We start from the raw sequence: 27554 nt of genomic DNA, 5'->3' as shown, positions 1-27554 counted from the left end.
GACTAGAGAGACCATTACAGTGTGATGTTATTATAGAAGACTAGACAGACCATTACAGTGTGATGTTATTATAGAAGACTAGACAGACCATTACAGTGTGATGTTATTATAGAAGACTAGACAGACCATTACAGTGTGATGTTATTATAGAAGACTAGACAGACCATTACAGTGTGATGTTATTATAGAAGACTAGACAGACCATTACAGTGTGATGTTATTATAGAAGACAGACCATTACAGTGTGATGTTATTATAGAAGACAGACCATTACAGTGTGATGTTATTATAGAAGACTAGACAGACCATTACAGTGTGATGTTATTATAGAAGACAGACCATTACAGTGTGATGTTATTATAGAAGACAGACCATTACAGTGTGATGTTATTATAGAAGACTAGACAGACCGTTACAGTGTGATGTTATTATAAAAGACTAGACAGACCATTACAGTGTGATGTTATTATAGAAGACTAGACAGACCATTACAGTGTGATGTTATTATAGAAGACTAGACAGACCGTTACAGTGTGATGTTATTATAGAAGACTAGACAGACCATTACAGTCTGATGTTATTATAGAAGACTAGACAGACCGTTACAGTCTGATGTTATTATAGAAGACTAGACAGACCATTACAGTCTGATGTTGTTATAGAAGACTAGACAGACCGTTACAGTCTGATGTTATTATAGAAGACTAGACAGACCGTTAGTCTTGGGCGCCGTTGACGTGGATGTCGATTAAGGCAGCTCCCCGCACCTCTCTGATTGAGGGGTTGGGTTAAATGCAGAAGACACATTTCAGTTGAAGGCATTAGGTGTACAACTGACTAGGTATCCCCCTTTACAACTGACTAGGTATCCCCCTTTGCCCACTGTGATGTGTAACAGACAGACATACAGACAGAGTGCAAAACACGGGCCCCCTAGCGAAGGGCCTCAATGCAATCCAATTTCACCCGATGTAAACTCCTCCCAGTGGGGTAACCCGGGCCAGATAAACGAAACCCCTTATTGTCACTACCTCACCAGTCTGTTCCGAGTCGCCCCTAACCTCATCTCTTCCTCCTCTCCCCTCCTGCACGTCTGGTTGAAGAGAGTGGCTTCCTTGTTTGGGGGTGGGCCATAGTCCGTGCATCCAGCCTTCAGCCGATCGGAGAGGTGTTTTCCCCTGTACAGCGGAGAGAGAGAGGAACTACACGGCCAGGCGGATAACGTTACTCATTCTGTCTGAGAATGTACTAGTCTGAAGACACGGCCAGGCGGATACACTTTAAAACAAATGACTTTAACTTGGTAGCAATATGGATTATGTTGTACTCAAGGGAATGTGAACGGGCACCGGAGACAGACTCAGGCTGGAAGTTTTGAAGGGCCGATCACGGCGCCTCTTCCCCGGTCCGATGTTATTACCGGGGTCCCATTTTCCCGGGTAGCCCCATGCAAAACATAACGGCACCCGGCAGCCCCAACAACAACTCTGATGTCATTTGCTCCTGTAACTGTACCGGTCCCCAGCCGGAGGGAATGGAGATATGTAAGTAGTATTGTAGTGGAAACCGCGTATGCCTCTTTGGAAATGATGTCTGTTGTTCTACTGTGATTTATCACTATGTTACCTTTTACGCATCGATTACGCGCATGTAAACAACGATGTGTTATAAGCGAGAGGTACACATTGTAGGGGATTATTTAAATACAATTTGGTTATGGTTTGGGAACTTTTTATCAGTCAAATATCCGTGTTTGGTTGGTGTTCTGGTATGTTCGCTGTCAGTCGTTTATGGTTACGTTACCGTCTTGCTGTCGTCGTTCGGTAATTGCCATAGACTGGCAGTAGTTTCTGCCACATACTCCAACACTGTAAAACATTTAGCCGAAATACGCTATGAAGGAAGATATATTACCCTGTTGACAGTTTCATGGGACTTGCTGGGTTACGTTGTTGTGTTGAGATGGTGTTACAGACAGACAGTGTGTTGTGTTACAGACAGACAGACAGACAGACAAACAGACAGTGTGTTGTGTGACAGACAAACAGACAGTGTGTTGTGTGACAGACAGACATGCAGTGTGTTGTGTGACAGACAGACAGACAGTGTGTTGTGTGACAGACAGACAGTCATTTCCCCTGGGACCAGGGCCAGACAGGCAGACAGTCATTTCCCCTGGGACCAGGGCCAGACAGGCAGACAGTCATTTCCCCTGGGACCAGGGCCAGACAGGCAGACAGTCATTTCCCCTGGGACCAGGGCCAGACAGACAGACAGTCATTTCCCCTGGGACCAGGGCCAGACAGGCAGACAGTCATTTCCCCTGGGACCAGGGCCAGACAGGCAGACAGTCATTTCCCCTGGGACCAGGGCCAGACAGCAACACCAGGGCCAGACAGTCATTTCCCCTGGGACCAGGGCCAGACAGTCATTTCCCCTGGGACCAGGGCCAGACAGGCAGACAGTCATTTCCCCTGAGACTCATTTCCCCTGGGACCAGGGCCAGACAGGCAGACAGTCATTTCCCCTGGTCCAGGGCCAGACAGTCATTTCCCCTGAGACCAGGGCCAGACAGTCATTTCCCCTGGGACCAGGGCCAGACAGACAGACAGTCATTTCCCCTGGGACCAGAGCCAGACAGTCATTTCCCCTGGGACCAGGGCCAGACAGGCAGACAGTGGTCATTTCCCCTGGGACCAGGGCCAGACAGGCAGACAGTCATTTCCCCTGGGACCAGGGCCAGACAGACAGACAGTAATTTCCCCTGGGACCAGGGCCAGACAGGCAGACAGTCATTTCCCCTGGGACCAGGGCCATTTCATTTCCCCTGGGACCAGGGCCAGACAGACAGACAGTCATTTCCCCTGGGACCAGGGCCAGACAGGCAGACAGTCATTTCCCCTGGCCATGTGAAAAGGAAGGCATGGTGCTGTCTGGTCTGGTGCTGTCTGCTATGGTCTGTCTGCTATGGTCTGGTGCTGTCTGCTATGGTCTGTCTGCTATGGTCTGTCTGCTATGGTTTGTCTGGTCTGGTGCTGTCTGCTATGGTCTGTCTGGCCTGGTGCTGTCTGCTATGGTCTGTCTGGTCTGGTGCTGTCTGCTATGGTCTGTCTGGTCTGGTGCTGTCTGCTATGGTCTGTCTGCTGTGGTCTGTCTGGTCTGGTGCTGTCTGCTGTGGTCTGTCTGGTCTGGTGCTGTCTGCTATGGTCTGTCTGCTATGGTCTGTCTGGTCTGGTGCTGTCTGGTGCTGTCTGCTATGGTCTGTCTGCTATGGTCTGTCTGCTATGGTTTGTCTGGTCTGGTGCTGTCTGCTATGGTCTGTCTGGCCTGGTGCTGTCTGCTATGGTCTGTCTGGTCTGGTGCTGTCTGCTATGGTCTGTCTGGTCTGCAGGATGGTCTGGTGCTATCTGCTATGGTCTGGGTCTGGTGCTGTCTGCTATGGTCTGTCTGGTCTGGTGCTGTCTGCTATGGTCTGTCTGGTCTGATGCTGTCTGCTATGGTCTGTCTGGTCTGGTGCTGTCTGCTATGGTCTGTCTGCTATGGTCTGTCTGGTCTGGTGCTGTCTGCTATGGTCTGTCTGGTCTGGTGCTGTCTGCTATGGGGTGTCTGGCTAGGTGCTGTCTGGTCTTGTGCTGTCTGCTATGGTCTGTCTGGCCTGGTGCTGTCTGCTATGGTCTCTCTTGCCTGGTGCTGTCTGCTATTGTCTATCTGGTCTGGTGCTGTCTGCTATGGTCTGTCTGGTCTGGTGCTGTCTGCCATGGTCGGTCTGGCCTGGTGCTGTCTGCCATGGTCTGCCTGGCCTGGTGCTGCCTGCTATGGTCTGTCTGGTCTGGTGCTGTCTGCTATGGTCTGTCTGGTCTGGTATCAGATGGTGATTTGGCAGTTAGGCTGGGATGAACTGACGCCATCATGTAACCAAAAGACCACTGTCACTGTCTGCTATGGTCTGTCTGCTGTGGTCTGTCTGGTCTGGTGCTGTCTGCTATGGTCTGTCTGCTATGGTCTGTCTGGTATGGTGCTGTCTGGTCTGGTGCTGTCTGGTGCTGTCTGCTATGGTCTGTCTGCTATGGTATGTCTGGTCTGGCGCTGTCTGCTATGGTCTGTCTGGCCAGGTGCAGTCTGGTCTGGTGCTGTCTGCTATGGTCTGTCTGGTCTGGTGCTGTCTGCTATGGTCTGTCTGGTCAGGTGCTGTCTGCTATTGTCTGTCTGGCCAGGTGCTGTCTTGTCTGATGCTGTCTGCTATGGTCTGTCTGGTCTGGTGCCTTCTGCTATGGTCTGTCTGGTCTGGTGCTGTCTGCTATGGTCTGTCTAGTCTGGTGCTGTCTGCCCTGGTCTGTCTGGCCTGTTGCTGTCTGGCCAGGTGCTGTCTGCTATGGTCTGTCTGGTCTGGTGCTATCTGCTATGGTCTGTCTGGTCTGGTGCTGTCTGCTATGGTCTGTCTGGTCTGGTGCTGTCTGCTATGGTCTGTCTGGTCTGATGCTGTCTGCTATGGTCTGTCTGGTCTGGTGCTGTCTGCTATGGTCTGTCTGCTATGGTCTGTCTGGTCTGGTGCTGTCTGCTATGCTGTCTGTCTGTGCTGTCTGGTGCTGTCTGCTATGGGGTGTGTCTGCTATTGCTATCTGGTGGTGCTGTCTGGTCTTGTGCTGTGCTGTCTGCCATGGTCTGTCTGTCTGCCTGGTGCTGTCTGCTATGGTCTCTCTTGCCTGGTGCTGTCTGCTATTGTCTATCTGGTCTGGTGCTGTCTGCTATGGTCTGTCTGGTCTGGTGCTGTCTGCCATGGTCGGTCTGGCCTGGTGCTGTCTGCCATGGTCTGCCTGGCCTGGTGCTGCCTGCTATGGTCTGTCTGGTCTGGTGCTGTCTGCTATGGTCTGTCTGGTCTGGTGCTGTCTGCTATGGTCTGTCTGGTCTGCGGCTGTCTGCTATGGTCTGTCTGGTCTGGTGCTGTCTGCTATGGTCTGTCTGCTATGGTTTGTCTGGTCTGGTGCTGTCTGCTATGGTCTGTCTGGTCTGATGCTCCGTGTCATCTTGCCAGGAAAGGACACAATGAAGTCTAACATAGCTAGTTGAGAATAAATAGACCGTAGATAATGTTTGTTGTTGTTGTTGTTCATTCGTAAGAAGTCTCCTGTTTATTGAATTGTCTTCTGTTGTCAGACAGAAGACCAGGTCCTCTGGTGTCTCTGTTGTCAGACAGCCATCATTCTGTAGACCAGGTCCTCTGGTGTCAGACAGCCATCATCCTGTAGACCAGGTCCTCTGTTGTCAGACAGCCATCATCCTGTAGACCAGGTCCTCTGGTGTCTCTGTTGTCAGACAGCCATCATTCTGTAGACCAGGTCCTCTGGTGTCAGACAGCCATCATCTTGTAGACCACGTCCTCTGTTGTCAGACAGCCATCATCCTGTAGACCAGGTCCTCTGATGTCTTCTGTTATCAGACAACCATCATCCTGTAGACCAGGTCCTCTGTTGTCAGACAGGCATCATCCTGTAGACCAGGTCCTCTGGTGTCTCTGTTGTCAGACAGCCATCATCCTGTAGACCAGGTCCTCTGGTGTCTTCTGTTGTCAGACAGCCATCATCCTGTAGACCAGGTCCTCTGTTTTCAGACAACCATCATCCTGTAGACCAGATCCTCTGGTGTCTTCTGTTGTCAGACAGCCATCATCCTGTAGACCAGGTCCTCTGTTGTCAGACAGCCATCATCCTGTAGACCAGGTCCTCTGGTGTCTCTGTTGTCAGACAACCATCATCCTGTAGACCAGGTCCTCTGGTGTCTCTGTTGTCAGACAGCCATCATTCTGTAGACCAGGTCTTCTGTTGTCAGACAGCCATCATCCTGTAGACCAGATCCTCTGGTGTCTCTGTTGTCAGACAGCCATCATTCTGTAGACCAGGTCTTCTGTTGTCAGACAGCCATCATCCTGTAGACCAGATCCTCTGGTGTCTCTGTTGTCAGACAGCCATCATTCTGTAGACCAGGTCTTCTGTTGTCAGACAGCCATCATCCTGTAGACCAGGTCCTCTGGTGTCTCTGTTGTCAGACAGCCATCATTCTGTAGACCAGGTCTTCTGTTGTCAGACAGCCATCATCCTGTAGACCAGGTCCTCTGGTGTCAGACAGCCATCATCCTGTAGACCAGGTCCTCTGATGTCTTCTGTTATCAGACAGCCATCATCCTGTAGACCAGGTCCTCTGTTGTCAGACAGCCATCATCCTGTAGACCAGGTCCTCTGTTGTCTCTGTTGTCAGACAGCCATCATTCTGTAGACCAGGTCTTCTGTTGTCAGACAGCCATCATCCTGTAGACCAGGTCCTCTGTTGTCAGACAGCCATCATCCTGTAGACCAGGTCCTCTGTTGTCAGACAGCCATCATCCTGTAGACCAGGTCCTCTGGTGTCTTCTGTTGTCAGACAGCCATCATCCTGTAGACCAGGTCCTCTGTTGTCAGACAGCCATCATCCTGTAGACCAGGTCTTCTGTTGTCAGACAGCCATCATCCTGTAGACCAGGTCCTCTGTTGTCAGACAGCCATCATCCTGTAGACCAGGTCCTCTGTTGTCAGACAGCCATCATCCTGTAGACCAGGTCCTCTGTTGTCAGACAGCCATCATCCTGTAGACCAGGTCCTCTGTTGTCTCTGTTGTCAGACAGCCATCATTCTGTAGACCAGGTCTTCTGTTGTCAGACAGCCATCATCCTGTAGACCAGGTCCTCTGTTGTCAGACAGCCATCATCCTGTAGACCAGGTCCTCTGTTGTCAGACAGCCATCATCCTGTAGACCAGGTCCTCTGGTGTCTTCTGTTGTCAGACAGCCATCATCCTGTAGACCAGGTCCTCTGGTGTCTCTGTTGTCAGACAGCCATCATCCTGTAGACCAGGTCCTCTGTTGTCAGACAGCCATCATCCTGTAGACCAGGTCCTCTGTTGTCAGACAGCCATCATCCTGTAGACCAGGTCCTCTGGTGTCTTCTTACTAGTTAGGATCCCTCACTCCCCTGTCCAATACTAGTTAGGATCCCTCACTCCCCTGTCCAATACTAGTTAGGATCCCTCACTCCCCTGTCCAATACTAGTTAGGATCCCTCACTCCCCTGTCCAATACTAGTTAGGATCCCTCACTCCCCTGTCCAATACTAGTTAGGATCCCTCACTCCCCTGTCCAACACTAGTTAGGATATCTCACTTCCCTGTCCAATACTAGTTAGGATCCCTCACTCCCATACCAATATTTGTTAGGTTCCCTCACTCCCATACCAATATTAGTTAGGATCCCTCACTCCCCTGTCCAATACTTGTTAGGATCCCTCACTCCCATACCAATACTAGTTAGGATCCCTCACTCCCCTGTCTTATACTAGTTAGGATCCCTCACTCCCCTGTCTTATACTAGTTAGGATCCCTCACTCCCATACCAATACTAGTTAGAATACCTCACTCACTTGTCCAATACTAATTAGGATCCCTCACTCCCCTGTCTTATACTAGTTAGGATCCCTCACTCCCCTGTCTTATGCTAGTTAGGATCCCTCACTCCCATACCAATACTAGTTAGAATATCTCACTCACCTGTCCAATACTAATTAGGATCCCTCACTCCCATACCAATATTAGTTAGGATTCCTCACTCCCCTGTCCAATACTCGTTAGGATCCCTCACTCCCATACCAATATTTGTTAGGTTCCCTCACTCCCATACCAATACTCGTTAGGATCCCTCACTCCTATACCAATATTAGTTAGGATCCCTCACTCCCATACCAATATTAGTTAGGATCCCTCACTCCCCTGTCCAATACTAGTTAGGATCCCTCACTCCCCTGTCCAATACTAGTTAGGATCCCTCACTCCCCTGTCCAATACTAGTTAGGATCCCTCACTCCCCTGTCCAATACTAGTTAGGATCCCTCACTCACCTGTCCAATACTAGTTAGGATCCCTCACTCCCATACCAATACTAGTTAGGATCCGTCACTCCCCTGTCCAATATTAGTTAGGATCCCTCACTCCCCTGTCCAATACTCGTGAGGATCCCTCACTCCCATACCAATATTAGTTAGGATCCCTCACTCCCCTGTCCAATACTCGTTAGGATCCCTCACTCCCCTGTCCAATACTCGTTAGGATCCCTCACTCCCCTGTCCAATATTAGTTAGGATCCCTCACTCCCATGCCCAGTGCTGGTTGTGGTGTGTGTTGGTGTTTATGGAGTTAGACAGTGTGTTTCTGTTAGTAATGTTCCATAATGAGTCTCTTGTACATTCATTCTAGACCAGAGAGCTGAAGTCAAATCCAGCTCTGTGTTACTAACTGACATTACTTTCTCTTCTTTGGTTTGACTCTCAATGGAGCTTTGTTTTGTTCAGTACTTTCAGCCTGGCTCCTTTTTGGCTCTGTGGGCTATAGTGGGGTCTGGCTCTGTGGGCTATAGTGGGGTCTGGCTCTGTGGGCTATAGTGGGGTCTGGCTCTGTGGGCTATAGTGTGGTCTGGCTCTGTGGGCTATAGTGTGGTCTGGCTCTGTGGGCTATAGTGTGGTCTGGCTCTGTGGGCTATAGTGGGGTCTGGCTCTGTGGGCTATAGTGTGGTCTGGCTCTGTGGGCTATAGTGGGGTCTGGCTCTGTGGGCTATAGTGTGGTCTGGCTCTGTGGGCTATAGTGTGGTCTGGCTCTGTGGGCTATAGTGTGGTCTGGCTCTGTGGGCTATAGTGGGGTCTGGCTCTGTGGGCTATAGTGGGGTCTGGCTCTGTGGGCTATAGTGGGGTCTGGCTCTGTGGGCTATAGTGGGGTCTGGCTCTGTGGGCTATAGTGTGGTCTGGCTCTGTGGGGTCTGGCTCTGTGGGCTATAGTGGGGTCTGGCTCTGTGGGCTATAGTGTGGTCTGGCTCTGTGGGCTATAGTGGGGTCTGGCTCTGTGGGCTATAGTGGGGTCTGGCTCTGTGGGCTATAGTGGGGTCTGGCTCTGTGGGCTATAGTGGGGTCTGGCTCTGTGGGCTATAGTGTGGTCTGGCTCTGTGGGGTCTGGCTCTGTGGGCTATAGTGGGGTCTGGCTCTGTGGGCTATAGTGTGGTCTGGCTCTGTGGGCTATAGTGGGGTCTGGCTCTGTGGGCTATAGTGGGGTCTGGCTCTGTGGGCTATAGTGTGGTCTGGCTCTGTGGGGTCTGGCTCTGTGGGCTATAGTGGGGTCTGGCTCTGTGGGCTATAGTGGGGTCTGGCTCTGTGGGCTATAGTGGGGTCTGGCTCTGTGGGCTATAGTGTGGTCTGGCTCTGTGGGCTATAGTGTGGTCTGGCTCTGTGGGCTATAGTGGGGTCTGGCTCTGTGGGCTATAGTGTGGTCTGGCTCTGTGGGCTATAGTGGGGTCTGGCTCTGTGGGCTATAGTGGGGTCTGGCTCTGTGGGCTATAGTGTGGTCTGGCTCTGTGGGGTCTGGCTCTGTGGGCTATAGTGGGGTCTGGCTCTGTGGGCTATAGTGGGGTCTGGCTCTGTGGGCTATAGTGGGGTCTGGCTCTGTCGTCTATAGTGTGGTCTGGCTCTGTGGGCTATAGTGTGGTCTGGCTCTGTGGGCTATAGTGTGGTCTGGCTCTGTGGGCTATAGTGTGGTCTGGCTCTGTGGGCTATAGTGGGGTCTGGCTCTGTCGTCTATAGTGTGGTCTGGCTCTGTGGGGTCTGGCTCTGTGGGCTATAGTGGGGTCTGGCTCTGTGGGCTATAGTGGGGTCTGGCTCTGTGGGCTATAGTGTGGTCTGGCTCTGTGGGGTCTGGCTCTGTGGGCTATAGTGGGGTCTGGCTCTGTGGGCTATAGTGTGGTCTGGCTCTGTGGGCTTTAGTGTGGTCTGGCTCTGTGGGCTATAGTGTGGTCTGGCTCTGTCTGACTCTGTGGGCTATAGCGTGGTCTGGCTCTGTGGGCTATAGTGTGGTCTGGCTCTGTGTCCGACTCTGTGGGCTATAGTGGGGTCTGGCTCTGTGGGCTATAGTGTGGTCTGGCTCTGTGGGCTATAGTGTGGTCTGGCTCTGTGGGCTATAGTGTGTTCTGGCTCTGTGGGCTATAGTGGGGTCTGGCTCTGTGGGCTATAGTGTGGTCTGACTCTGTGGGCTATAGTGTGGTCTGGCTCTGTGGGGTCTGGCTCTGTGGGCTATAGTGGGGTCTGGCTCTGTGGGCTGTAGTGTGGTCTGGCTCTGTGGGCTATAGTGTGGTCTGGCTCTGTGAGCTATAGTGGGGTCTGGCTCTGTGGGGTCTGGCTCTGTGGGCTATAGTGTGGTCTGGCTCTGTGGGCTATAGTGTGGTCTGGCTCTGTCTCTGTGCCTGTCTCTGTGTCTGTCTCTGTGTCTGTCTCTGTGTCTGTTTCTGTGTCTGTGTTTATGGTCTGCAGTGTGGTCCTTTACACAGAGGGTTCTACATGGAACCCAAAATAGTTCTCCTCGGAACCCAGAAGGGTTTTCCTACGGGGACAGCCGAATAACCCTTTTGGAGCCCTTCAGAGTGTACGGTTGTTACAGAGGACTACAGCCAGGGGATACGGTATGACAATTAGAAAGAGCTGCTTGTCTATGGGGGTCAAGGAGCAGGCTGAGGCACTAGGCAGAGAAGAGGAGAGGTCCGCCCTCACGTCACGTCCTCTTGTCTCAGACCTCAGACTGGTTCCTGCTTGCTGAGACATGCTACAGGCAGCCAGCCAGCCAGTGACTGGGCTCCCTCCCTTTGTGTCTGGGTTCCTCACCACCCACTCCCTCTACTTGTTCCCAACCTTCCCCTGTGTGTCTGTGGTGTGTGACAGGCCATTAGTCAGACTAGAGAGGGGTGTGTGTGTCTGATGTCTCGGAGGGTCAACAGCTATTTACTCTCTAGATGGTCTGAGATGACAACGCGGTCTGAGATGACAACGCTGTCTGAGATGACAACGCTGTCTGGCTCTGTGGGGTCTGGTAACGCTGTCTGAGATGATAATGCTGTCTGAGATGATAACGCTGTCTGAGATGATAACGCTGTCTGAGATGATAACGCTGTCTGAGATGATAACGCTGTCTGAGATGACAACGCTGTCTGAGATGACAGCGCTGTCTGAGATGATAGCGCTGTCTGAGATGATAGCGCTGTCTGAGATGATAGCGCTGTCTGAGATGATAGCGCTGTCTGAGATGATAGCGCTGTCTGAGATGATAGCGCTGTCTGAGATGATAACGCTGTCTGAGATGATAACGCTGTCTGAGATGACAACGCTGTCTGAGATGATAGCGCTGTCTGAGATGATAACGCTGTCTGAGATGATAACGCTGTCTGAGATGATAACGCTGTCTGAGATGATAACGCTGTCTGAGATGATAACGCTGTCTGAGATGATAGCGCTGTCTGAGATGATAACGCTGTCTGAGATGATAACGCTGTCTGAGATGATAACGCTGTCTGAGATGATAACGCTGTCTGAGATGATAATGCTGTCTGAGATGATAACGCTGTCTGAGATGACAGCGCTGTCTGAGATGACAGCGCTGTCTGAGACGACAACGCTGTCTGAGACGATAACGCTGTCTGAGACGATAACGCTGTCTGAGACGATAACGCTGTCTGAGATGATAACGCTGTCTGAGATGATAACGCTGTCTGAGATGATAACGCTGTCTGTGTCCTCGCTGTTTGAGATCATAACTGTGTCTGAGATGATAACGGTCAGTCGACAACGCTGTCTGAGACGACAACGTGTCCTCTCTGATAGCGCTGTCTGACTGTGATAGGTATTCTGCCACTGTGTCGCTGTCTGAGACGTCAGTCACAGCTGTCTGAAATGATAGCGCTGTCTGTGTCGACAACGCTGTCTGAAATATACAGACTGTCTATTCTGCCACTGTGTCCTCTCTGTTTAGGGTCAGTCACTGTGTCCTCTCTGTTTAGGGTCAGTCACTGTGTCCTCTCTGTTTAGGGGCCAGTCACAGTGGTCAGGTATTCTTCCACTGTGTCCTCTCTGTTTAGGGGCCAGTCACAGTGGTCAGGTATTCTGCCACTCTCTGTTTAGGGTCAGTCACAGTGGTCAGGTATTCTGCCACTGTGTCCTCTCTGTTTAGGGTCAGTTGTGTCTGCCACTCTCTGTTTACAGTGGTCAGGTATTCTGCCACTGTGTCCTCTCTGTTTAGGGTCAGTCACTGTGTCCTCTCTGTTTAGGGTCAGTCACAGTGGTCAGGTATTCTGCCACTGTGTCCTCTCTGTTTAGGGTCAGTCACAGTGGTCAGGTATTCTGCCACTGTGTCCTCTCTGTTTAGGGTCAGTCACTGTGGTCAGGTATTCTGCCACTGTGTCCTCTCTGTTTAGGGTCAGTCACAGTGGTCAGGTATTCTGCCGCTGTGTCCTCTCTGTTTAGGCCCAAATAGCATTCTAGTTTGCTCCGTTTTTCACATTCTTTCCAATGTGTCAAGTAATTAGCTTTTTGTTTACTCATGATTTGGTTGTGTCTAATTGTGCTGCTGTCCTGGGGCTCTGTGGGGTGTGTTTGTGACCAGAGCCCCAGGACCAGCTTGCTTAGGGGACTCTTCTCCAGGTTCATCTCTCTGTAGGTGATGGCTTTGTTATGGAAGGTTTGTGAATCACTTCCTTTTAGGTGGTTGTAGAATTTAACAGCTCTTTTCTGGATTTTGATAATTAGCGGGTATCGGCCTAATTCTGCTCTGCATGCATTATTTGGTGTTTTACGTTGTACACAGAGGATATTTTAGCAGAATTCTGCATGCATAGTCTCAATTTGGTGTTTGTCCCATTTTGTGAATTCTTGGTTGGTGGTCAGGTCAAAAGTAGTGGTCAAACGTAGTGCATTTCCTCTCTCCTCTCCCCTCTCCCCTCTCTCCTCTCTCCTCTCTCCTCTCTCGTCTCCCCTCTCCCCTCTCCCCTCTCTCCTCTCTCCTCTCTCCTCTCTCCTCTGTCCTCCTTACAGGACATTACAACCTGGTCTCTCCTCTGTCCTCCTTACAGGACATTACAACCTGGTCTCTCCTCTGTCCTCCTTACAGGACATTACAACCTGGTCTCTCCTCTGTCCTCCTTACAGGACATTACAACCTGGTCTCTCCTCTGTCCTCCTTACAGGACATTACAACCTGGTCTCTCCTCTCTCCTTACAGGACATTACAACCTGGTCTCTCCTCTCTCCTTACAGGACATTACAACCTGGTCTCTCCTCTCTCCTTACAGGACATTACAACCTGGTCTCTCCTCTCTACTTACAGGACATTACAACCTGGTCTCTGGGTCTCTCCTCTCTACTTACAGGACATTACAACCTGGTCTCTGGGTCTCTCCTCTCTACTTACAGGACATTACAACCTGGTCTCTGGGTCTCTCCTCTCTACTTACAGGACATTACAACCTGGTCTCTCCTCTCTACTTACAGGACATTACAACCTGGTCTCTCCTCTCTTTACAGGACATTACAACCTGGTCTCTCCTCTGTCCTCCTTACAGGACATTACAACCTGGTCTCTCCTCTCTACTTACAGGACATTACAACCTGGTCTCTCCTCTCTACTTACAGGACATTACAACCTGGTCTCTCCTCTCTACTTACAGGACATTACAACCTGGTCTCTCCTCTCTACTTACAGGACATTACAACCTGGTCTCTGGGTCTCTCCTCTCTCCTTCTTACTAACATTACAGATATGAGATCCTCTCACTGGGCCCTGTACGTGACAGATATGAAATCCTCTCACTGGGCCCTGTGCGTAACAGATAGGAGATCCTCTCACTGGGCCCTGTACGTAACAGATAGGAGATCCTCTCACTGGGCCCTGTACGTAACAGATAGGAGATACTCTCACTGGGCCCTGTACGTAACAGATAGGAGATCCTCTCACTGGGCCCTGTGCGTAACAGATAGGAGATCCTCTCACTGGGCCCTGTACGTGACAGATAGGAGATCCTCTCACTGGGCCCTGTACGTAACAGATAGGAGATCCTCTCACTGGGCCCTGTACGTAACAGATAGGAGATCCTCTCACTGGGCCCTGTACGTAACAGATAGGAGATCCTCTCACTGGGCCCTGTACGTAACAGATAGGAGATCCTCTCACTGGGCCCTGTATGTAACAGGAGATCCTCTCACTGGGCCCTGTACGTAACAGATAGGAGATCCTCTCACTGGGCCCTGTATGTAACAGGAGATCCTCTCACTGGGCCCTGTACGTAACAGATAGGAGATCCTCTCACTGGGCCCTGTACGTAACAGATATGAGATCCTCTCACTGGGCCCTGTATGTAACAGATAGGAGATACTCTCACTGGGCCATGTACGTAACAGGAGATCCTCTCACTGGGCCCTGTACGTAACAGATAGGAGATCCTCTCACTGGGCCCTGTACGTAACAGATAGGAGATCCTCTCACTGGGCCCTGTACGTAACAGATAGGAGATCCTCTCACTGGGCCCTGTACGTAACAGATAGGAGATCCTCTCACTGGGCCCTGTACGTAACAGATAGGAGATCCTCTCACTGGGCCCTGTACGTAACAGATAGGAGATCCTCTCACTGGGCCCTGTACGTAACAGATAGGAGATCCTCTCACTGGGCCCTGTACGTAACAGATAGGAGATCCTCTCACTGGGCCCTGTACGTAACAGATAGGAGATCCTCTCACTGGGCCCTGTACGTAACAGATAGGAGATACTCTCACTGGGCCCTGTACGTAACAGATAGGAGATACTCTCACTGGGCCCTGTACGTAACAGATAGGAGATACTCTCACTGGGCCCTGTACGTAACAGATAGGAGATACTCTCACTGGGCCCTGTACGTAACAGATAGGAGATCCTCTCACTGGGCCCTGTACGTAACAGATAGGAGATACTCTCACTGGGCCCTGTACGTAACAGGAGATCCTCTCACTGGGCCCTGTACGTAACAGATAGGTGATCCTCTCACTGGGCCCTGTACGTAACAGATAGGAGATCCTCTCACTGGGCCCTGTACGTAACAGATAGGAGATACTCTCACTGGGCCCTGTACGTAACAGATAGGAGATCCTCTCACTGGGCCCTGTACGTAACAGATAGGAGATCCTCTCACTGGGCCCTGTACGTAACAGATAGGAGATCCTCTCACTGGGTTGTCTTAGTACTGTTGTAACAGATAATGCCCTGTAGATAACACCCACTGGGTTGTCTGTACTGTTGTAACAGGAGATAACACACACTGGGCCCTGTACTGTTGTAACTCTATAGGAGATCCTCTCACTGGGCCCTGTACGTAACAGATAGGAGATACTCTCACTGGGTTGTCTTAGTACTGTTGTAACAGGAGATACTCTCACTGGGCCCTGTACGTAACAGATAGGAGATCCTCACACACTGGGTTGTCATGTTGTACGCCCTGTAACAGATAGGAGATACTCTCACTGGGCCCTGTACTGTTGTAACAGGAGATCCTCTCACTGGGCCCTGTACGTGAACCGATAACACCCACTGGGTTGTCTTAGTACTGTTGTAACTCTATAATGCCCTGTATAGATAACACCCACTGGGTTGTCTTAGTACTGTTGTAACTCTATAATGCCCTGTATAGATAACACACACTGGGTTGTCTTAGTACTGTTGTTACTCTATAATGCCCTGTATAGATAACACACACTGGGTTGTCTTAGTACTGTTGTAACTCTATAATGCCCTGTATAGATAACACACACTGGGTTGTCTTAGTACTGTTGTAACTCTATAATGCCCTGTATAGATAACACACACTGGGTTGTCTTAGTACTGTTGTAACTCTATAATGCCCTGGGTGCATCCCAATCGGCACCCTATTCCCTATAGTGTAGGGTACGACTTGGTACTAGTTTACCATTTGGCTGATCTGGGATATTTGTGATGTCTGGAGTCGTCCTCTGTCTTCATCAGTGATTCAGAGGGTGTCTGAATCTCAACCACCTCTCCCCCCAGACTACAGCCTCCTCCCCCGCTGTCTGGCAGCTCTAGACTACCCTCCCTCCCCCCACCAGCTGACTGCTGACCCCAGGCCCCTGGGGCAGAGGGAGAGACACAGAGGAAGAGGGGCTGGCTGGTCTATTGTCTGGAGGGAGAGTGAGAGGAAGAGGGGCTGACTGGTCTATTGTCTGGAGGGAGGGAGAGTAGTGTGTCTGTACAAAAATGCATGCACTCACAACTTTATATCTCTCTGGATAAAAGCTTCTGCTAAATGACTCAAATTGAAATGTCTGGTCTGGTGAAGCCCCCCCCCCCCCCCCCCCCCCCCCCCCCCCCCTTCCAGCTGACTGCTGACCTGAGGGCCCAGGAGAAGGAGAGAAAGGCTGGTCTACTGTCTGGAGGGAGAGAGAGGAGGAGAGGGGCTGGCTGGTCTACTGTCTGGAGGGAGAGAGAGAAGGAGAGGGGCTGGCTGGTCTACTGTCTGGAGGGAGAGAGAGAAGGAGAGGGGCTGGCTGGTCTACTGTCTGGAGGGAGAGAGAGGAGGACAGGGGCTGGCTGGTCTACTGTCTGGAGAGAGAGAGGAGGACAGTGGCTGGCTGGTCTACTGTCTGGAGGGAGAGGAGAGAAGGAGAGGGGCTGGCTGGTCTACTGTCTGGAGGGAGAGAGAGAAGGAGAGGGGCTGGCTGGTCTACTGTCTGGAGGGAGAGAGAGGAGGAGAGGGGCTGGCTGGTCTACTGTCTGGAGGGAGAGAGAGAAGGAGAGGGGCTGGCTGGTCTACTGTCTGGAGGGAGAGAGAGGAGGACAGGGGCTGGCTGGTCTACTGTCTGGAGAGAGAGAGGAGGACAGTGGCTGGCTGGTCTACTGTCTGGAGGGAGAGGAGAGAGGGGCTGGCTGGTCTACTGTCTGGAGGGAGAGAGAGGAGGAGAGGGGCTGGCTGGTCTACTGTCTGGAGGGAGAGAGGAGGAGAAGGGCTGGCTGGTCTACTGTCTGGAGGGAGAGGAGAGAGGGGCTGGCTGGTCTACTGTCTGGAGGGAGAGAGAGGAGGAGAGGGGCTGGCTGGTCTACTGTCTGGAGAGAGAGAGTGAAGGAGAGTGGCTGGCTGGTCTACTGTCTGGAGGGAGAGAGGAGGAGAGGGGCTGGCTGGTCTACTGTCTGGAGGGAGAGAGAGGAGAGGGGCTGGCTGGTCTACTGTCTGGAGAGAGAGAGTGAAGGAGAGGGACTGGCTGGTCTACTGTCTGGAGGGAGAGAGAGGAGAGGGGCTGGCTGGTCTACTGTCTGGAGGGAGAGAGGAGGACAGGGGCTGGCTGGTCTACTGTCTGGAGGGAGAGAGAGAAGGAGAGGGGCTGGCTGGTCTACTGTCTGGAGGGAGAGAGAGAAGGAGAGGGGCTGGCTGGTCTACTGTCTGGAGGGAGAGAGGAGGAGAGGGACTGGCTGGTCTACTGTCTAGAGGGAGAGAGAGGAGGAGAGGGGCTGGCTGGTCTACTGTCTGGAGAGAGAGAGTGAAGGAGAGGGGCTGGCTGGTCTACTGTCTGGAGGGAGAGAGAGGAGGACAGGGGCTGGCTGGTCTACTGTCTGGAGGGAGAGAGGAGGAGAGGGGCTGGCTGGTCTACTGTCTAGAGGGAGAGAGAGGAGGAGAGGGGCTGGCTGGTCTACTGTCTGGAGGGAGAGAGAGGAGGACAGGGGCTGGCTGGTCTACTGTCTGGAGGGAGAGAGAGGAGGACAGGGGCTGGCTGGTCTACTGTCTGGAGGGAGAGAGAGAAGGAGAGGGGCTAGCTGGTCTACTGTCTGGAGGGAGAGAGAGAAGGAGAGGGGCTGGCTGGTCTACTGTCTGGAGGGAGAGAGAGGAGGACAGGGGCTGGCTGGTCTACTGTCTGGAGGGAGAGGGGCTGGCTGGTCTACTGTCTGGAGGGAGAGAGAGGCAGACAGACAGACATACCTGTCTCTCAAGAGAAGACAGACTATGTGCAACACTGCCAACAAAATGAGGTGGAAACTGAGCTGCACTTCCTCACCTCCTGCCCAATGTATGACCATATTAGAGACACATATTTTCCTCAGATTACACAGATCCACAAAGAATTTGAAAAAACAAATCAAACATTGATAAACTCCCATATCTGTGACATCACAGAGAGATCAGGTGGAATACCACAGTGTGACATCACAGAGAGATCAGGTGGAATACCACAGAGTGACATCACAGAGAGATCAGGTGGAATACCACAGTGTGACATCACAGAGAGATCAGGTGGAATACCACAGTGTGACATCACAGAGAGATCAGGTGGAATACCACAGTGTGACATCACAGAGAGATCAGGTGGAATACCACAGTGTGACATCACAGAGAGATCAGGTGGAATACCACAGTGTGACATCACAGAGAGATCAGGTGGAATACCACAGTGTGACATCACAGAGAGATCAGGTGGAATACCACAGTGTGACATCACAGAGAGATCAGGTGGAATACCACAGTGTGACATCACAGAGAGATCAGGTGGAATACCACAGTGTGACATCACAGAGAGATCAGGTGGAATACCACAGTGTGACATCACAGAGAGATCAGGTGGAATACCACAGTGTGACATCACAGAGAGATCAGGTGGAATACCACAGAGTGACATCACAGAGAGATCAGGTGGAATACCACAGTGTGACATCACAGAGAGATCAGGTGGAATACCACAGTGTGACATCACAGAGAGATCAGGTGGAATACCACAGTGTGACATCACAGAGAGATCAGGTGGAATACCACAGTGTGACATCACAGAGAGATCAGGTGGAATACCACAGTGTGACATCACAGAGAGATCAGGTGGAATACCACAGAGTGACATCACAGAGAGATCAGGTGGAATACCACAGTGTGACATCACAGAGAGATCAGGTGGAATACCACAGAGTGACATCACAGAGAGATCAGGTGGAATACCACAGAGTGACATCACAGAGAGATCAGGTGGAATACCACAGTGTGACATCACAGAGAGATCAGGTGGAATACCACAGTGTGACATCACAGAGAGATCAGGTGGAATACCACAGTGTGACGTCACAGAGAGATCAGGTGGAATACCACAGTGTGACATCACAGAGAGATCAGGTGGAATACCACAGTGTGACATCACAGAGAGATCAGGTGGACATACATCACAGAGAGATCAGAGTGACATCACAGAGAGATCAGGTGGAATACCACAGTGTGACATCACAGAGAGATCAGGTGGAATACCACAGAGTGACATCACAGAGAGATCAGGTGGAATACCACAGTGTGACATCACAGAGAGATCAGGTGGAATACCACAGTGTGACATCACAGAGAGATCAGGTGGAATACCACAGTGTGACATCACAGAGAGATCAGGTGGAATACCACAGAGTGACATCACAGAGAGATCAGGTGGAATACCACAGTGTGACATCACAGAGAGATCAGGTGGAATACCACAGTGTGACATCACAGAGAGATCAGGTGGAATACCACAGTGTGACATCACAGAGAGATCAGGTGGAATACCACAGAGTGACATCACAGAGAGATCAGGTGGAATACCACAGTGTGACATCATAGAGAGATCAGGTGGAATACCACAGTGTGACATCACAGAGAGATCAGGTGGAATACCACAGTGTGACATCACAGAGAGATCAGGTGGAATACCACAGTGTGACATCACAGAGAGATCAGGTGGAATACCACAGTGTGACATCACAGAGAGATCAGGTGGAATACCACAGAGTGACATCACAGAGAGATCAGGTGGAATACCACAGAGTGACATCACAGAGAGATCAGGTGGAATACCACAGTGTGACATCACAGAGAGATCAGGTGGAATACCACAGTGTGACGTCACAGAGAGATCAGGTGGAATACCACAGTGTGACATCACAGAGAGATCAGGTGGAATACCACAGTGTGACATCACAGAGAGATCAGGTGGAATACCACAGTGTGACATCACAGAGAGATCAGGTGGAATACCACAGTGTGACATCACAGAGAGATCAGGTGGAATACCACAGTGTGACATCACAGAGAGATCAGGTGGAATACCACAGAGTGACATCACAGAGAGATCAGGTGGAATACCACAGTGTGACATCACAGAGAGATCAGGTGGAATACCACAGTGTGACATCACAGAGAGATCAGGTGGAATACCACAGTGTGACATCACAGAGAGATCAGGTGGAATACCACAGTGTGACATCACAGAGAGATCAGGTGGAATACCACAGTGTGACATCACAGAGAGATCAGGTGGAATACCACAGTGTGACATCACAGAGAGATCAGGTGGAATACCACAGTGTGACATCACAGAGAGATCAGGTGGAATACCACAGTGTGACATCACAGAGAGATCAGGTGGAATACCACAGTGTGACATCACAGAGAGATCAGGTGGAATACCACAGTGTGACATCACAGAGAGATCAGGTGGAATACCACAGAGTGACATCACAGAGAGATCAGGTGGAATACCACAGTGTGACATCACAGAGAGATCAGGTGGAATACCACAGTGTGACATCACAGAGAGATCAGGTGGAATACCACAGTGTGACATCACAGAGAGATCAGGTGGAATACCACAGTGTGACATCACAGAGAGATCAGGTGGAATACCACAGTGTGACATCACAGAGAGATCAGGTGGAATACCACAGTGTGACATCACAGAGAGATCAGGTGGAATACCACAGTGTGACATCACAGAGAGATCAGGTGGAATACCACTTATTTTCCACCATCTTTTTAAGTGGGAGAACTTGCACAATTGGTGGCTGACTAAATACTTTTTTGCCCCACTGTAGTTAGACAAGATAATATAGTTAGACAAGATAGAATAGTTAGACAAGATAATATAGTTAGACAAGATAAAATATTTTGACAGTACTAGTACTTCAGTAGTACTAGCAGTAGTATCAATAGCAGTAGTAGTAGTAGCAGCAGTAGTAGTAGTAGTAGTAGTAGTAGTAGTAGTAGTAGCAGTTGTAGTAGTATCAGTAGTAGTATCAGTAGTAGCAGTTACAGTAGTAGTAGTAGTAGTATCAGTAGTAGTAGCAGTATCAGTAGTAGTAGTAGCAGTTTTAGCAGTATCAGTAGTAGTATCAGTAGTAGTAGTAGTATCAGTAGTAGTAGCAGTTGTAGTAGTAGCAGTTGTAGTAGTAGTAGTAGTAGCAGTATCAGTAGTAGTAGCAGTTGTAGTAGCAGTAGTAGTAGTATCAGTAGTAGTATCAGTATCAGTAGTAGTAGCAGTATCAGTAGTAGTAGTAGCAGTTGTAGTAGTAGTATCAGTAGTAGTAGTAGTATCAGTAGTAGTAGTAGCAGTTGTAGTAGTGTCAAATCAAATCAAATTTTATTTGTCACATACACATGGTTAGCAGATGTTAATGCGAGTGTAGCGAAATGCTTGTGCTTCTAGTTCCGACAATGCAGTAATAACAAGTAATCTAACTAACAATTCCAAAACTACTGTCTTGTACACAGTGTAAGGGGATAAAGAATATGTACATAAGGATATATGAATGAGTGATGGTACAGAGCAGCATAGGCAAGATACAGTAGATGGTATCGGGTACAGTATGTACAAATGAGATGAGTATGTAAACAAAGTGGCATAGTATAGTATAAAGTGGCTAGTGATACATGTATTACATAAGGATACCGTCGATGATATAGAGTACAGTATATACGTATGCGTATGAGATGAATAATGTAGGGTAAGTAACATTTATATAAGGTAGCATTGTTTAAAGTGGCTAGTGATATATTAGTAGCAGTTGTAGTGGTAGTAGCAGCTGTAGTAGTATCAGTAGTAGTAGTAGTAGTAGCAGTTGTAGTATCAGTAGTAGTAGTAGTATCAGTAGTAGTAGCAGTAGTAGTAGCAGTATCAGTAGTAGTAGCAGTTGTAGTAGTAGTAGTAGCAGTAGTAGCAGTAGTAGTATTAGTGTCAGTAGTAGTATCAGTAGTAGTACAGGTGTTGCTACTCTCTTTACCAGTGAGTCTGTCTACAGGTCTTTACCAGTGAGTCTGTCTACAGGTCTTTACCAGTGAGTCTGTCTACAGGTCTTTACCAGTGAGTCTGTCTACAGGTCTTTACCAGTGAGTCTGTCTACAGGTGTTACTACTCTCTTTACCAGTGAGTCTGTCTACAGGTGTTGCTACTCTCTTTACCAGTGAGTCTGTCTACAGGTCTTTACCAGTGAGTCTGTCTACAGGTGTTACTACTCTCTTTACCAGTGAGCCTGTCTGCAGGTGTTACTACTCTCTTTACCAGTGAGTCTGTCTACAGGTGTTGCTACTCTCTTTACCAGTGAGTCTGTCTACAGGTGTTACTACTCTCTTTACCAGTGAGTCTGTCTACAGGTGTTACTACTCTCTTTACCAGTGAGTCTGTCTGCAGGTGTTGCTACTCTCTTTACCAGTGAGTCTGTCTACAGGTGTTACTACTCTCTTTACCAGTGAGTCTGTCTACAGGTGTTACTACTCTCTTTACCAGTGAGTCTGTCTACAGGTGTTACTACTCTCTTTACCAGTGAGTCTGTCTACAGGTGTTACTACTCTCTTTACCAGTGAGTCTGTCTACAGGTGTTACTACTCTCTTTACCAGTGAGTCTGGTGTTACTACTCTCTTTACCAGTGAGTCTGTCTACAGGTGTTACTCTCTTTTACCAGTGAGTCTGTCTTCAGTGGTATTGTCTATAGTGGTCCTGTCTATAGTGGTCCTGTCTATAGTGGTATTGTCTATAGTGGTATTGTCTATAGTGGTCCTGTCTATAGTGGTCCTGTCTGTAGTGGTCCTGTCTATAGTGGTCCTGTCTGTAGTGGTATTGTCTATAGTGGTCCTGTCTATAGTGGTCCTGTCTATAGTGGTCCTGTCTGTAGTGGTCTATAGTGGTCCTGTCTGTAGTGGTCTATAGTGGCCCTGTCTATAGTGGTCCTGTCTATAGTGGTCTATAGTAGTCCTGTCTCTAGTGGCCTATAGTGGTCCTGTCTATAGTGGTCCTGTCTGTAGTGGTCCTGTCTGTAGTGGTCTATAGTGGTCCTGTCTCTAGTGGTCTATAGTGGTTCTGTCTGTAGTGGTCCTGTCTGTAGTGGTCTATAGTGGTCCTGTCTGTAGTGGTCTATAGTGGTCCTGTCTGTAGTGGTCTTGTCTGTAGTGGTATTGTCTATAGTGGTCCTGTCTGTAGTGGTCCTGTCTTTAGTGGTCTATAGTGGTCCTGTCTGTAGTGGTATTGTCTATAGTGGTCCTGTCTGTAGTGTTCCTGTCTGTAGTGGTCTATAGTGGTCCTGTCTGTAGTGGTATTGTCTATAGTGGTCCTGTCTGTAGTGGTCCTGTCTGTAGTGGTCTATAGTGGTCCTGTCTATAGTGGTCCTGTCTATAGTGGTCATGTCTATAGTGGTCCTGTCTATAGTGGTCATGGCTATAGTGGTCATGGCTATAGTGGTCATGGCTATAGTGGTCCTGTCTATAGTGGTCATGTTTTGTAGTGGTCCTGTCTATAGTGGTCCTGTCTATAGTGGTCCTGTCTATAGTGGTCCTGTCTATAGTGGTCCTGTCTATAGTGGTCATGTTTATAGTGGTCCTGTCTATAGTGGTCCTGTCTATAATGGTCTATAGTGGTCCTGTCTATAGTGGTCCTGTCTATATTGGTCCTGTCTATAGTGGTCCTGTCTATAGTGGTATTGTCTATAGTGGTCCTGTCTATAGTGGTCATGTTTTGTAGTGGTCCTGTCTATAGTGGTCCTGTCTATAGTGGTCATGTCTATAGTGGTCATGTCTATAGTGGTCATGGCTATAGTGGTCCTGTCTATAATGGTCCTGTCTATAGTGGTCATGTTTTGTAGTGGTCCTGTCTATAGTGGTCCTGTCTATAGTGGTCCTGTCTATAGTGGTCATGTCTATAGTGGTCCTGTCTATAGTGGTATTGTCTATAGTGGTCCTGTCTGTAGTGGTCCTGTCTATAGTGGTCCTGTCTGTAGTGGTCTATAGTGGTCCTGTCTATAGTGGTCATGTCTTATAGTGCGCCTGTCTGTAGTGGTCCTGTCTATAGTGGTCCTGTCTGTAGTGGTCCTGTCTATAGTGGTATTGTCTATAGTGGTCCTGTCTATAGTGGTCTTGTCTATAGTGGTCCTGTCTATAGTGGTATTGTCTATAGTGGTCCTGTCTATAGTGGTCCTGTCTGTAGTGGTCTATAGTGGTTCTGTCTGTAGTGGTCTATAATGGTCCTGTCTCTAGTGGTCTATAGTGGTCCTGTCTATAGTGGTCCTGTCTGTAGTGGTCCTGTCTGTAGTGGTCTATAGTGGTCCTGTCTGTAGTGGTCTATAGTGGTCCTGTCTGTAGTGGTATTGTCTATAGTGGTCCTGTCTGTAGTGGTCCTGTCTGTAGTGGTCTATAGTGGTCCTTTCTGTAGTGGTATTGTCTATAGTGGTCCTGTCTGTAGTGGTCCTGTCTATAGTGGTCCTGTCTGTAGTGGTCTATAGTGGTCCTGTCTGTAGTGGTCCTGTCTGTAGTGGTCCTGTCTGTAGTGGTCTATAGTGGTCCTGTCTGTAGTGGTCTATAGTGGTCCTGTCTGTAGTGGTCTATAGTGGTCCTGTCTGTAGTGGTCCTGTCTGTAGTGGTCCTGTCTGTAGTGGTCCTGTCTGTAGTGGTCTATAGTGGTCCTGTCTGTAGTGGTCCTGTCTGTAGTTGTCTGTAGTGGTCCTGTCTGTAGTGGTCTATAGTGGTCCTGTCTATAGTGGTCCTGTCTATATTGGTCCTGTCTATAGTGGTCCTGTCTGTAGTGGTCTATAGTGGTCCTGTCTATAGTGGTCCTGTCTGTAGTGGTCCTGTCTGTAGTGGTCTATAGTGGTCCTGTCTGTAGTGGTCTATAGTGGTCCTGTCTATAGTGGTCCTGTCTGTAGTGGTCTATAGTGGTCCTGTCTGTAGTGGTCTATAGTGGTCCTGTCTGTAGTGGTCCTGTCTGTAGTGGTCCTGTCTGTAGTGGTCCTGTCTGTAGTGGTCCTGTCTGTAGTGGTCCTGTCTATAGTGGTCCTGTCTGTAGTGGTCATGTCTGTAGTGGTCCTGTCTGTAGTGGTCTATAGTGGTCCTGTCTATAGTGGTCCTGTCTGTAGTGGTCCTGTCTGTAGTGGTCCTGTCTGTAGTGGTCCTGTCTGTAGTGGTCATGTCTGTAGTGGTCCTGTCTATAGTGGTCCTGTCTGTAGTGGTCCTGTCTGTAGTGGTCTATAGTGGTCCTGTCTATAGTGGTCCTGTCTATAGTGGTCCTGTCTGTAGTGGTCTATAGTGGTCCTGTCTATAGTGGTCCTGTCTGTAGTGGTCTATAGTGGTCCTGTCTATAGTGGTCCTGTCTATAGTGGTCCTGTCTGTAGTGGTATTGTCTATAGTGGTATTGTTTATAGTGGTCCTGTCTATAGTGGTCCTGTCTGTAGTGGTATTGTCTATAGTGGTATTGTTTATAGTGGTCCTGTCTATAGTGGTCCTGTCTGTAGTGGTCTATAGTGGTCCTGTCTATAGTGGTCCTGTCTATAGTGGTCCTGTCTGTAGTGGTATTGTCTATAGTGGTATTGTTTATAGTGGTCCTGTCTATAGTGGTCCTGTCTGTAGTGGTATTGTCTATAGTGATATTGTTTATAGTGGTCCTGTCTGTGGTGGTCCTGTCTGTGGTGGTCTATAGTGGTCCTGTCTATAGTGGTCCTGTCTCTAGTGGTCCTGTCTTTAGTGGTCTGTAGTGGTCCTGTCTGTAGTGGTCCTGTCTGTAGTGGTCCTGTCTGTAGTGGTATTGTCTGTAGTGGTCTATTGTGGTCCTGTCTGTAGTGGTCCTGTCTGTAGTGGTATTGTCTGTAGTGGTATTGTCTGTAGTGGTCTATTGTGGTCCTGTCTGTAGTGGTCCTGTCTGTAGTGGTCCTGTCTGTAGTGGTATTGTCTGTAGTGGTCTATTGTGGTCCTGTCTGTAGTGGTATTGTCTGTAGTGGTATTGTCTATAGTGGTCCTGTCTATAGTGGTCTATAGTGGTCCTGTCTGTAGTGGTCTATAGTGGTCCTGTCTATAGTGGTCTATAGTGGTCCTGTCTATAGTGGTCCTGTCTGTGTAGCCTGAAGACTAAAGCTCTCTGAGTCTCTGGATGAGCTTCACATGTTGACCTCTGCTTCCACCTGGTGGGGGAATGGAAAAACAACACATCATCCCAAATATATGCTTTCTTAATGCCGTCATCCAACATCCATCTTGCAACCTTTCGGTTCCTCGTCCAACGCTCTAACCACTAGACTACCTGCCCCGCCCCCTCTAACCACTAGGCTACCTGCCCCCCCCCCCCCCTCTAACCACTAGACTACCTGCCCCGCCCCCTCTAACCACTAGACTACCTGCCTCCTCCTCTAACCACTAAACTACCTGCCTCCTCCTCTAACCACTAAACTACCTGCCTCCTCCTCTAACCACTAGGCTACCTGCCTCACCCCCTCTAACCACTAGACTACCGCCCCCCCCCCCCCCCCCCCCCCCCCCCCCTCTAACCACTAGGCTACCTGCCCCGCCCCCTCTAACCACTAGGCTAGGCTACCTGCCCCCCCCCCCCCCCCCCCCCTCTAACCACTAGACTACCTGCCCCGCCCCCTCTAACCACTAGACTACCTGCCCCCTCCTCTAACCACTAAACTACCTGCCTCCTCCTCTAACCACTAAATTACCTGCCTCCTCCTCTAACCACTAGGCTACCTGCCTCCTCCTCTAACCACTAGGCTACCTGCCTCACCCCCTCTAACCACTAGACTACCTGCCCCCCCCCCCTCTAACAACTAGACTACCTGCCTCACCCCCTCTAACCACTAGACTACCTGCCTCCTCCTCTAACCACAAGGCTACCTGCCTCACCCCTCTAACCACTAGACTACCTGCCCCGCCCCCTCTAACCACTAGGCTACCTGCCTCCCTCCTCTAACCACTAGACTACCTGCCTCCCCCCTCCAACCACTAGACTACTTGCCTCCCCCCTCTAACCACTAAACTACCTGCCTCCTCCTCTAACCACTAAACTACCTGCCTCCTCCTCTAACCACTAAACTACCTGCCTCCTCCTCTAACCACTAAACTACCTGCCTCCTCCTCTAACCACTAGGCTACCTGCCTCCCCCCCTCTAACCACTAGACTACCTGCCTCCCCCCTCTAACCACTAAACTACCTGTCTCCTCCTCTAACCACTAGGCTACCTGCCTCCCCCCTCTAACCACTAGGCTACCTGCTGCCCGAAACGGTACTGTATTGTGGATGTTGAAACCTGTTGTCTTTCTCTCCGTGTCTCTCCTCTCTGTCCTCCAGCTGTCCTGGAGTCTGCTCAGATCCTCCAACCTGTTGTCTTTCTCTCCGTGTCTCTCCTCTCTGTCCTCCAGCTGTCCTGGAGTCTGCTCAGATCCTCCAACCTGTTGTCTTTCTCTCCGTGTCTCTCCTCTCTGTCCTCCAGCTGTCCTGGAGTCTGCTCAGATCCTCCAACCTGTTGTCTTTCTCTCCGTGTCTCTCCTCTCTGTCCTCCAGCTGTCCTGGAGTCTGCTCAGATCCTCCAACCTGTTGTCTTTCTCTCTGTGTCTCTCCTCTCTGTCCTCCAGCTGTCCTGGAGTCTGCTCAGATCCTCCAACCTGTTG

At 49.9% G+C, this 27554-nt stretch overlaps 1 protein-coding gene across 1 annotated transcript in view; it reads left to right on the top strand.

Annotated features, from left to right (window-relative positions):
- Positions 1-1170: 1170 nt before the first annotated feature.
- The window catches only part of LOC139405607 (low-density lipoprotein receptor class A domain-containing protein 4-like), a 35118-nt gene continuing 8734 nt past the window's right edge, over positions 1171-27554 (top strand). Inside the window, exon 1 of the mRNA XM_071148015.1 lies at positions 1171-1544. Coding sequence (XP_071004116.1) covers positions 1448-1544 — 97 coding nt within the window. The 5' untranslated portion in view covers positions 1171-1447. The remainder of the gene's footprint in view (positions 1545-27554) is intronic.

The sequence above is a fragment of the Oncorhynchus clarkii genome, chromosome 3 (assembly GCF_045791955.1).
Source record: "Oncorhynchus clarkii lewisi isolate Uvic-CL-2024 chromosome 3, UVic_Ocla_1.0, whole genome shotgun sequence".
Classification (NCBI taxonomy): Eukaryota; Metazoa; Chordata; class Actinopteri; order Salmoniformes; family Salmonidae; genus Oncorhynchus; species Oncorhynchus clarkii.
Note: the sequence above shows the minus strand (reverse complement) of the source record. Positions and strands in the feature narration are given on the sequence as shown.